This window comes from Diorhabda carinulata, chromosome 5, assembly GCF_026250575.1.
Source record: "Diorhabda carinulata isolate Delta chromosome 5, icDioCari1.1, whole genome shotgun sequence".
Taxonomy (NCBI): Eukaryota; Metazoa; Arthropoda; class Insecta; order Coleoptera; family Chrysomelidae; genus Diorhabda; species Diorhabda carinulata.
In genome coordinates, this window is record NC_079464.1 from 14,738,784 (window position 1) to 14,751,425 (window position 12,642).

Sequence of the window (12,642 nt, forward strand, 5' to 3'; positions counted from 1 at the left end):
ATCGTTAACAATAGTGAAATATTGGGTAGCAGAGTTTAAACGAGTCCGTACGACCTGCGAAGACCAGAATCGGAGTGGTCGACCAAATTAGAAATGTTGAAGAAAATCCACTGAATTATCGTCGACTGAAAGTCCGCGAACTAGAGACATAATAAGCATTTCAAAAAGTGCGATATTAACTGAAAATTTGGACATGAGAAAGCTGTGTGCAAGATGGGTGCCGCGTTTGCTTACAATAGAACAAAAAACAGCAGAAGATGTTTAAATCGAGTGTTTGATTAGGTGAGGTTAGGTTTCATAACTATGGACGAAACGTGGATCTATACACTGAAAAGGAAGAACCCCCTCCAAAGAAGACAAAGACCGTTCTATCTGCAAGAAAGGTCATGGCGTTGTTGTGTTTTGGGTTACGCGTGGGTTAATTTTCTTAAATAAGGAAAAACTATCAACGGCGAGTTGTATGCGAACTTTTGACGAAGAAATCAAGCAAAAAAAAAAAGATTTTCCAACAATGAAGAGGTGATGTCGTCAGTTAATTGCTATATTGAGGAGCTTGACGAGTTGTGACAGTGAAAGAAGCATGTAAAATTTTAGGAAAAGACACAGTTGATAAGCGAACGGCGCAGCGTTGGTTTAATCGTTTCAATATTGGAAGTCTGGAGATCTTATAAGCTCCCGCTGCGTGGGATATTGACGTTACAACGTTGAAAACCAACCTATGATCGGTCTCCTTTTGGTCCTTCTAAAGATACCACACATAGCCATTTAAAATTATGGTCTAATATCTATAAAAGTCAGCAATTTCTTGAATTATTGCATCCATCAACACGTCCAAGTACCATGGTTTGTGGTGGTAGATAAAACTCTTAAGGTACCTCCGCAGAAAAAAGTCACATGCTGATAAATGGTGAAACATAGGAATCCGAGATATATTTTTAAAATGCTTCTAAGAAAAATGCGCCTAAGAACTGTCATTAAAGTGTTCTTTTTACTAGGATAAGATGGCCGCGTTTGGCTATAAAGTGTTGTTGAGCTCACACCTCTCATACTCCCTATTCGCCAGATTTAGCCCGTTCGGATTATTTTCTGTTCCCAGACTTGAAAAATGAAGAGGAGATGTAGGCAGAGACATAAGCATTCTTCTTTTTATTTCAATGTAAAAATGTCACATACTTTATATCAAATCTCGTACTATTTCTACGCGCCATCTTGTTTAAATTGCTATAAAATTTGATACTTTGTGACTACATTTTATGACTAAAGAAGGTGAACGTTAACACAAAGACATGACTTAATACTTGCGATTACATTTAACGTTCACTATATAGCGTGCCATTGACCTGGAACGCAGTGGCGTTTATAGTCTATTGTCGATTGTATATATACATTTTGATGCCGTTGTAAGAGTTCTGGTGATCGATTTCTGTTTTTTTTTATTATTATTATACAATACGTCCACGTTAATGACAAAGAAATCTCTCTTATTATCAATCTTAGAGGAAAAATATATTCTTGTTAAAAAATTCTAGATGTTTTGAAACCAAAATTGCAATTATCAAATTCTAAATTTCCTAATTCGCATACGAGGTTAGTTAAAAATATAAAAATTGATATATATGAAAACTACGTTAAATTATATTATAACGGGAGGAAATAGATAAAAAAAGGAAGACAAAATTAAACGGTGAACAGAAGAAATGAGAAAAATTATTTAGCAGAAAAAGGCAAAATGAAAGAATTATATTAGAAATGAAATAGACATACCGAAACTTATGAAACAATTATAAATACAATAACAGAAGCTTTTGGAACAAAATCAGAGTAATGGGATGAAGAAAAATTGAGAAAATAAGAAAAATAAGAGATAAAAAACATTATAAAAGTAAACACGGACTAGAGAAGGTTTTTAGATGGATGTGTTTGACTTGAAACTGAAACCGCTGGTTCTAAGTACTAGAAATGAAAAATCAATTGGCAAAGATACAGTCTCCGAGCTGATGGAATTCACAAAAAAAAATAAAGCTGCAGAATGTAATCTACATTTAAAGGCCTGCAATAGATATTTTTTATATATCAAAATCCCCAGAGAGCAATGTTTTGTGATATAACAATCTGATCAGAAAGAAATCGATAAGCAATATTATTCTAAGCTAATTTTTTAAGATTTCTACTCACTATTGGACTTTAGAATCTAAAGTTTCGATAACACTAAAACCAGCGTGTACTATCGAAGGGTTTAATCTTCTTGAGTCTCTGGACATGTCTGTGTTGTCTAGAAGCTGGATTACCTCGACGTTCATATGATGAAGCAAACGATGTTCATGGCTACCGGCAAATTTGATTGTCCGAAGATCCTGATGGATGTCACTGTTTCGGCAGTACCAGGGTGCATCGATAACGTTCCTTAATATATCATATCCAGCGAAGTCCCACATCGAGAGTCATACCCAGAAATTTTGCTGTATTAGCATAACATTGGGATTTTTAATCATACAGTTGACACGTAACCTCCTTGTCTAGTCTCTTATATAGTCAATGGATGTTTGTAACTTTCTTCGTGGGTAACTCATACGGCCATAACTACCGTATCATCAGGGAAAATAGCTATTATGTGTAAGGGATGTCACTAGAGTACAACAGATAAAGCACTGGACTAAGTAAGCTATCCTGGGGTACTCCTACTTTCATTTCTTTTAAATCAGAATTCCTTTATTCTGAAATATCTATCTGACAAGTTAGACTTTAGGATTTGGGAATATTGTCTTGGTGGAAGTATTTTCAATTTGTACAATAATCCTTTGTGCCATAATTTATCAAAATAATGGATTTAAAAAAGTGCAATAATACACAAGCCATTACTAATTGTATACTTTATCGTATACGAAATTTAAATTTACTCTTCTAAATGGGAACGGGATCTAACCCAGTTTTAGTTATAAATTATTTTTAATTACAGGTTTTCGAATAATCTATTTTGTGTGTATTACGCTTTTATAAATAGGACACTTTCGTAATTCACGAATCTAATCACGTTATTTGATAAATTGTAAAAATCTTTGTATGGAACGAAGAAACGGTATGAAAATTCACTGGAGCGGAAAGAAATTCCGTTTCTTTTGGCCCGCAAGCTCACAAACCATATACACCTTCCTGTTTTAAGTATTGCTATTTTTTTTCTTTAAACTGAAAAATTAAGGGGGGTTTTGGTTAGTTGAAAAATTTCGTAAAGGCCGCTTTACATGAAGCATGCAGATCAGCTGACTTTCGTAAAATTTAGCTTCGTTATTTTCACTGTTTAATTATGTACAAAATATTAGTAAAAAATTTGAGGTTAGGAATTTGTTTTCAGAGACTTGCACGCAATTTCTTGCACGTTGTACTGCATTATGTCTGCATTATGTCAAGCGGCCTTTACGACAACCGTATGCAATATAAACCCCAATTAATTTTGAGTTTTCTAGCTGATGGAGTATATTAAACACCCTGTAGATATTGTGTACATTATACATTGAAAAATCTGTTATTTTACAGGGAACTGAAAGCGAACGTATTACGTTAACAACAACTGACGAAAACACCTCGAAGAATATTAATTATGGCGACATCCGGTTGGTTGATGGTCCTTCTATTTTGGCGGGACGTGTCCAAGTTAAACACAACGGACATTGGAGAAGTGTTTGTACGAATTCCAGAAAGTAAGTTAGAAGAAATTTGATATCGAAGAACAATAATTGAATTTCTTTTTATATAAATTGTACCGTGACGAATTTTATGTCCAAATTTACGAACCTCAGTGAATTTGTCCCGATTTTCCAAAATACTATTCTTGGAAATTTTAATAGAAACGAGATATCTTAACAAATGTATAAACGTCGAGGGTTTTCTTCAAACGTCTATTGGGCTGGATCGCCCAAACGGAAATTAAAAATTTATTATTACCGCTAGATGGTGTTTTATCTTAAAGCAAATATTACAATGAAAATGCACTGCAACAATGTCTTAAAGAGCTTGCTGAACGTTGGGTTAAACCACCATATAATAAGATTTCCTTTTGTGTGATTATCTGAACATTGAAAACCGACATTATATATGAGATACCCTATATATTAGAGAATAATGCGACCACATCACCTTATCCACCAGATTCCTCTATATTCAGAACTTTTTTCGAAAAGAATGAGGCCATAGTTAGAGATATTTGACTTTGCGGATAGGCGTGCACTTCATTCATCAATTTTGGTCATTGCAATAACAAATGTGTCAGCTGGTGCATTTTCTGGATGAAACGACACTTTTTTCTTAGCAAAATACTTGATTTCTTCGTTCAAACGTTGCAATAAGTTCGCATAAAACTCGCAATTAATATTTCTCCATTTTTGAAGAAAATCATCCCACGCGTATCTCAAAACACCAACACCATGACCTTGCTTGCAGATGGAACGGTCTTTGTCTTCTTTGAAGTCGATTCTTCCTCTTCCGTCCATTGTTTTGATTGTTCCCAGGTTTTGGGTGTGAAGTGATGGACCCATGAGAAACATCTTCACGACGTACAGCTTTCTCGTGTTCAAATTTCCAGTTAATATGCGATGTACCGCATGGTTGGATTGCCTATTATATCTACCAGCTCGCGCACTTTCAGTCAACGATAATCCTGCACCACTTTGTGGATTTTCTTCTGGTCTCCGTAGATCCTAAGCCTCGTTTATACTCTGGATCAATCTCACCCAGAGTTGAATCTAGTTCACCTTTTATACTGTATCACATAACGATGACCAATTTTTTCCTTCTTCTTCCTCTTTCAATAGGACCAAGTCCTGTTCATTCCTGTATGTTTGGTACTCTTCTTGGATCTTCCTGAGAAGCTGAACTCCAGTTCTCGTATCACCTTTTTGGTGGTCTGCCTACAGGTCTGTGTATGTTCGGTCTCAATTTTTTCCATGTTTACAAATTCACTGAAAACGATGACTGCCAAACAGATACCAAACAACGTAGCGTCTTCAAAATTGTTGTATAGATTTTGTCTTTTCTAATAGTGGTAGTAAGTAATGCCATCTCTAGGTCAGGCTAGGTAGCATTTATATTGAACTGAACATTTTCTCTTAAAATATTATGAAAAATGTCTGATTTATATTTAATATTTTCCAGTTGGACCAGTTTCGATATGGCCACAGCTTGCCGACAGCTTGGATTCCAAGGTGGAGTGTTTCACAGCTGGTACAACCGCCAGATGCCTTTGAAACCCCGTATTTTATTAGAAGAACCAAAATGCACAGGTACCGAGAATTCGATATTCGATTGCCAATGGCAAAAGAGACAAATGGGTTCTGGTGTATGCGATTACCACCCGGATCTCGGTATAGAATGTCTACCGTACCATGATACACCATTACCATTCTGGAGAGGTATCAAATTCGAAAACGCAATCAACGAAAAGAAATTAACTTTATACAACACTTTGTATGTACCTACTTCATTATCGAAGTTGAAATACGTTAATATTTACTACGCAGGCGCCGGTAGGGATCAAAATGCAACCAGCGCTTTACAAATAACAGGCGTACCACCTGTAATGGATTACGTAGAAATTATAAATTCAGCTTACAACGGGTTAAACGTTACCAATCCAGAAGCCCCGATAACAATCAACAATTGCAAAATACGAAACAACAGAGGCTACGGAATTTTCATCAACTCTAGTTACGGTTTAGCACACATAGATGGATGTGTTATCACCGCAAATGGTGGAGACGGTATCAGATTCGTAAGATCCGAAGAACGACCCGACGAAAAAGCCGATAGAAAAGGCTACAAAGATTTCTGTCAACTAGCTTTAGCTTCAAGTCAAACCTTTCCAATACAACTTTACGCTCAACAAACTATTTTTATAACGAAAGAAATCGTTTGCGAAAAAACCTTCAAAACTCGTTACGGCCACGTATTAACCTTACATTTCATACGAGCAGTAACCGATAGAAACGATACCGCTTCTTTGGAAATCTACGACGGTTCTAATTTAAATAACAGAATCATTAATTCATTCCCGATAAGGAATAATACGAGACCTCAAGCTGTAACTAGTATCGGCAATCAAATGTATATTAAATTTAGAGCGAATCCCATGACAGATATGGTGATATTTTTGAGAATAACATCCGGTTTGAAAAAATCGTTCGATTTGAATGTTAGTAATTCGGATGTATCGGAAAATATTGGAAGAGGCATAATAATCGATAATTTGAGATCGCAGATACACGTCCACAAAAGTTCGGTGTCAAAAAACGAACACGTAGCAGGTATACAAGTTACGAGTGGAGTAGGAGATGTTAATATAACAGAAACCCGCGTATCTTTCAACGACGGTGACGGTATTAATATAACTTACACCGGAGGTAGTAGAAATATTTCCAGATGTTCTATTAGTTCGAATCGAGGATACGGCGTAGCTATTTGGTTGAACGATACCAAAGAAACTGAGTATATTGTGGTAAATCAAACGAGCGTAGTACAATATTCTGAAATATATAAAAATTTGGACGTAGGGGTTTTACATGGAAACTACTGCGGACGAGCTTTATTCAATTTTACTGAAAATTCTTTTAAAAATTGTTTAAACGACGCTTTGGAGATAATTTCGTGTTTAAAACCAACAAATACTTTAACTAAATTACAAATAGGTCATAATAGATTTTACGGAAACGAAAAATTGTCGTTAAAAATTTACCCCGCTGTTAATTTAAACGCTGTTGTTGAATACAACCATTTCAGACAAGGTACTTTTGGAGGTATGCTCATCAAAACTAAACCTTTAGAAGAATATTCCCTTTTAAAAAGTAATATCCTCGTACAACAAAATTATTTTCTCAACAACACCGGTACGTTCGTCGTGAATTTAGCTCTATCTCCTTACTCCGAAAATCAATATTTACTTTTTACAAGAAATTTCGTGAAAGGGAATAAAATATCAGAACCTTTCCAAATGGAAGACGGTACCAATTTGTATCCGAGAAGTAGAGTAGCAGCTCCAGTGGTAATCGGTTCAAATAACGTAGAAGTTTTTAGAAACATCATAGAAAACCCGGATTCTAAATACGAAATCGGAAGTCATTTAGAAGATCAAAGCAAAACTATCAACTGCACTTTTAATTGGTTGGGATACGGTAACGACGAAAAGATTTTCCACAGGATTTTCCATAGATACGATAGATATAATCTAGCTAGGATCGTTTTTATACCTTTTCTTTTACATAATACGAATCCTCTTACTACTAGGATCAACGCTAATCAATTTTACGTACCGAAATTTCTAGCAGACGGATCTGATAAACTAGGTGGTGAAATAGAAGGCGAAGAGATTATAACTAGAGGAGAATTCGTTGTAGTTAGGGATATTAGTATAAGACCTGGTGGAAAACTTACCATAGAACCAGGAGTGACCTTGAGATTCCCCCCGTCTATAGGTATGATGATAGGAGGTCGTTTGGAGGCTAAAGGTATAGAACCGGATAGTATCAAATTTACCATAAAAGAAGAAATTCTTCACGCTCCTGATAATGTTACTTACGACGTTAATACGGAAAATTTGGAAACGCAAGCGGAAGTTTTCGAAATCGAACCTAAAGTACCAATTAGACTTCTTGGAGGTAATACGGAAACCGAAGGGCGACTTCAAATTAAAGTTAATAACCAATGGGGAACCGTTTGTAACTACGGTTGGACGATAAAGAACGCTGCGTTGGTATGTCACCAATTGGGATATGTACTTAACCCAGATGATTGGTAAGTGAAAAATTATGTATTACGAACGTCAATTTCGACAGATTTTTATATACGTACGTCATATATTATAGTTTCGGGGAAAATAAAACGTCGAAACTATTTTCGTAAATTGTAGATATATCACTAGGGGGCGTAATTGAAAATTTAAAATTGAAGAATCAAAATTTACCTAATTAAGTGAAATATACAATAATCGAATTCTTTTTCATTTTACAACTTTTAGTCTATCTGTTCAACATCCATTCGCCCAAACGGTCCAAAGTTAAACATTTGAGGGGCCTAGATTAAAAAACCTAGAAGTCCATTTCTTCGAAGATGAGTTTAATATTGTTTCTTATAGATCACATCCTAGTGTATTTTGAGATCAGAATTGAGGTTTAGTTGCAATATCCGCCAAAATATCCCCTGCGAGTTGTTTACCCTTTATCCTATATTTTCCACGGGGAGCTTGGATTGAATGAGAAAAATTTGAAAAAGAAAGACACTATTCATAAGCCAGAAGAATATGAAGAAGTTCCGGGGAAACATGGAACTGTTGGAGTCACTGTCTCGGTTAAAGACTCGAGGTCTGAATTTGAAAAAGTGCAAAAAAAACGAACTTTTGGTACTTCAAGTTCAATCCATCAAAAAGGATTATGCTGAATAGAAAGAAAAATAACATTCTGGTCCAGAGTAAAGTCTTTTATAGAAATGAAACTTGTCAAGGAAAGGAAAATCTGTCGCAAAATGAAAGTTCAATATGTCTCATATAAACACAAAAGCCTTAAAGCTGCAAAAATAATGGATGTAGCTAAACTACTAACGAAGCACTTTGGACAAGGGTAGAGAAACCATGAGACGGTAAAATTTTATCGAAATTTGGAAAACCGAAGATGAAACTAAAGATGTCAACAATGAAGAAGATTATTATTGACGAGGAAATTGATACAAATATTATGTGATCTAGTACAAGTCTGGCTACTGAATAACTGGTTACGAAAAAGGATTTTATTTTAAAAATTAATCTAAATTCGAATGCTCCCCTTCAATATACTCCCCCTTTCCCACGCTACACACCTTTCCATACGTTTTTTCCATTGATCGAATCACACCTCTGCCATTTTTTGCTTTATAGCCTCTATAGACTCAAATCGGGTCTCTTTCAAAGCAGATTTTATCTTCGGACACAAAAAAGTCGCAGAGTGCCAAATCTGGTGAGTGCGGCGCTTACTGGCCAAATACTACTTCACAGATAGCACGTTATGGTCAGGTGCGTTGTCCTTGTGCAAAATCGGGCCGTTTTTTCAAGTTCGTTCTCGCAGTGTTGCCGAAACTGACATATAGTAAGTCTGGTTGACAGTCGGACCCTCTGGAACCCATTCAATCATCACGATTCCGTAAATGTCGAAAAAAAAATCACCATAAAAACACGCTTTCTAGACAATACAAGAATTTACTTCATAGACAGGAGATAGATAAACATTTAAAAAGTTCTAAAATGTCATTTGTGTTTATCACATGAGTAATAAGAATTTTCTGATAAACTAAAGTGTTCTGAGCTTAGAGATCTTTTGTCTTTTGGCTGTTTGAACTGAGAGGCCGCGTTTTTGTGGTAGAGAATTATTCGTATTCTGCTATTAGTTTCCTTGATTTTTTCGAACCCTTCTGGAAAACAAATCCTGGTGTACTATAGAGAATTGACCGTTCTACGTTGCTCTGAAGAATCGGTGGCGACATGTCCAGGTATTTCGAAAAAACAGGCGATCATTTGCTTCGAAGTACCTCGTGCCTGATCAACTTTTGTTGAATTTAGCTGTCTTGAAAGATTTATACAGTCCATTGTTGTTTGGTTTTGGGTTCTTAAGCATAAATCCACAATTCGTCGTCTGTCACATTCAAGTCATAGAAATTCATCGCACGAAAATGTTCGCTATTTAATTTTTTGACAAAGATGAATGTTCACCCTTAAAAATGTCAAACTTTATAATGTCAATGTCAGATTTGATATATTCACACCGGTGTGGGCATATCTAAAACTATCTCTAGTATTATCATCTTCGTTTTTTTTTACTTCGTCTTTATCTGGGAAATTTAAATAAATAATTACAAGGAACATACCCTAAGTAGAAATGCAAACTTAATTCTTATTCAGTGGAAACAACATGGCGGATTTTTCGATGCCAGTACCCTCGAAGGTACTTGGTAGAACCAGGATATGGTATTTCGCTGGTATGGGATGGAAAAACGAACCGTAGCGTCCTCTCTTGGTTCTATAATGTCGAGCCAATCACAGAACAGCATTGACATTTGACATATAGTGAATGCGTAGTTGATTTGGGGCGGATGCCTACCAACAACAACTTGTTAATAGGCTTTGTCAAATAGCTGGCACTTGAAAACAAATATGGCTGATGGACGACACACATATCTAATTTTTGTTCAATATTCAAATCATATTTCAATCAAAAAATTATTTATCTACTACCGTCCAAAAAAACGAACTATAGATACACTTTTTAGTGCGTAAAACTTCACTTTACGCACTAGTGCGTAAAAAACGTATTATTATGGTCTCCGTAGTGTAAGGGCTTTTTATTGTCAGAGAGAGAAAATTATCGATTATATTTTTTCATAAGGGTAATTTATTTAGGACATAGTTTCGTTTTTGGTAAATGTGAAATCGGAAATTAAATGAAAAAAAAAAGGTAAATATTTCTCAATTCACATTAAAGGAGGACATACACATTCCGATTTGTAGTCCGACTTGTGCTCCAATCAGATCACGATTGGGATTGATGGAAGTTTAGTTGGACATTAAGAGACACGATACGAAGGTTCTGCTAGCGAAGCATTTGGACCGTGAGTGGAGGAATCAAATTCATCCAACTTACGTGCTTGACCTTTGGGAAACTTTCTTTTCTGTATTTACATTTTCGATTAATGACGTACACAGTTTGATAGCTAGTCGAACTAGAATTCGGTGCGCGCTTTATTTTATATGTTTATTTTCAGGTACTTGGAAAGGAACGAAATCCCTTCGGCTGGTAACACCGAAAAAGTGGTTCTCTCCAATATCCAATGCGACGATTTCGATTTGGACATTTTGAAATGCAAATCCGAACAATTGAACGATTTCGAAAATTCCTGCGGTCACGAGAACGACGTCGGAGTGAGATGCTACAAAACTTCATGGGCCGGATTGAGGTTCAGTTCTTTAGCCGAAAGAACCGATCTACAATTCGTTACAATCGAAAAATCCGGACTGTTAGATTACGCTACAAACTCGTTCAAACCGGCGGCACAATTAGATTTCGCCCGACAGAATTTCGAAAATTTGAAAATTATTAATAACGATTACCACGGTTTGGGTATCGTTTATTCGGATATATTTTCAGAATCGGTTAATATTATTAAAAATTCCGAGTTTTCTAATAACAGAGGTGCGGGGATTAATCTTAAACAACTCGGTTTGAATTTATACAACAGCAAGATAGAAAATAACTTCGTTGGTATTGAACGTAATTCTATACTGACAGGACTTCAACAGAGAGAAATTGCAGGTTGGTTCATCAAGAACGACGACGAGAATTATTACAACCCAATTAAGATACCGGAATATTCAGATGACGATGTTATAGATTTACAATTAGGAGAAACCGAATATTTTGTCACTACGAAAATCATCGGTGACGGTATTTCTCGTTTATATAAAATCAGGTGCAATCCTGGTTGGGTCCTCGGTATACAGTTAATAAATCCTATCGAAAATCGAAGTACTGAAAATATTATAATCCACGATGGGCTTACTACAACTACGAATGGTCAATATTACAATTTAAGAAGGGATTTGACCGTTTTTCCTATGACTTCCAGTAGCCACGGCGTAGTACTAGATTATACTAGCGGTTCCAACGCTTTTGGTGGTACCGTTTTAATTATAAATACCGTAAAAGCGCCCATACAAAATATCTATAATAGGATAGTAAAAGGACCAGTACCTACTTTAACTGTAAGCAGGAGTACTATAAGAAACAACATGTTCGGTGTACACGCTTCTTATTATAACCGTTATTTGGACGAATTGGGAAATCATTTTCTAAGAAAAGCGAATGAAAGTATGAAATTTTTTAATTGCGATATTACTAAAAACGTACACGAAGCGGTTTTCGTTCATTCGCCTTATTGGGATTTACATAATAGCAACGTTTCCGAAACGACCGTAATGTTTAATAAAAGTTTAATTACCAGCAACGGCAAAGGACTTTTCCACTTTTCCAGGGATATGAGATACTCAAACAATTTGTTCCATTATGTGTTTCAAGATAATACGATTGATAGCAACGAAGGTAAGTAACATGATTTTCATTTTTTCACACTTATATCATGAAATCATAACATCTAGTCGTGTCGTCGTTCAAATCAACCGTCCCAATAAACTCTACCAACATCGAAATCCGATTGAGTTTAATGCAGGTTGCTTTATAAAGAAACTCACATCATCACCGCAAATTCGCTTGTCGAGTATTGAGGTTAGAAGTAATTTGTCCTGGCCGATTTAGCTAAAGTAACTTCACAAAAAACTCAAAACCAAAAAGCTATATATTTCGCAACAACTTCTAATCCTCTTCAATTGCCCAGATTCGTCCATCTTCAATGTATTGCTCGCAAATTTGAACCTCAACTTCTAACAATACACAGAGAAGGCTAGACTCAAAACAGAAGAGAGCAGTTTGATTTACAGGCGATCCAGAATTGATTTGGAGAGCTTAAAGCGCTTCAGCTCTTCTTAAATGCTTTTCAGAGTTGTTCAACGTAATCTGACCTAGAGCAGTATCTACAAGACCTCATCGACAGGCAAACGTGGGTCATGAAAACCGAGAAACCAGA

At 35.9% G+C, this 12,642-nt stretch overlaps 1 protein-coding gene across 1 annotated transcript in view; it reads left to right on the top strand.

Moving 5' to 3' along the window:
* LOC130893737 (protein bark beetle) overlaps positions 1 to 12,642 on the top strand; it is a 49,124-nt gene that overhangs the window by 13,091 nt on the left and 23,391 nt on the right. Inside the window, exons 2-4 of the mRNA XM_057800072.1 lie at positions 3,532 to 3,695; positions 5,146 to 7,776; positions 10,768 to 12,101. Coding sequence (XP_057656055.1) covers positions 3,532 to 3,695; positions 5,146 to 7,776; positions 10,768 to 12,101 — 4,129 coding nt within the window. The remainder of the gene's footprint in view (positions 1 to 3,531; positions 3,696 to 5,145; positions 7,777 to 10,767; positions 12,102 to 12,642) is intronic.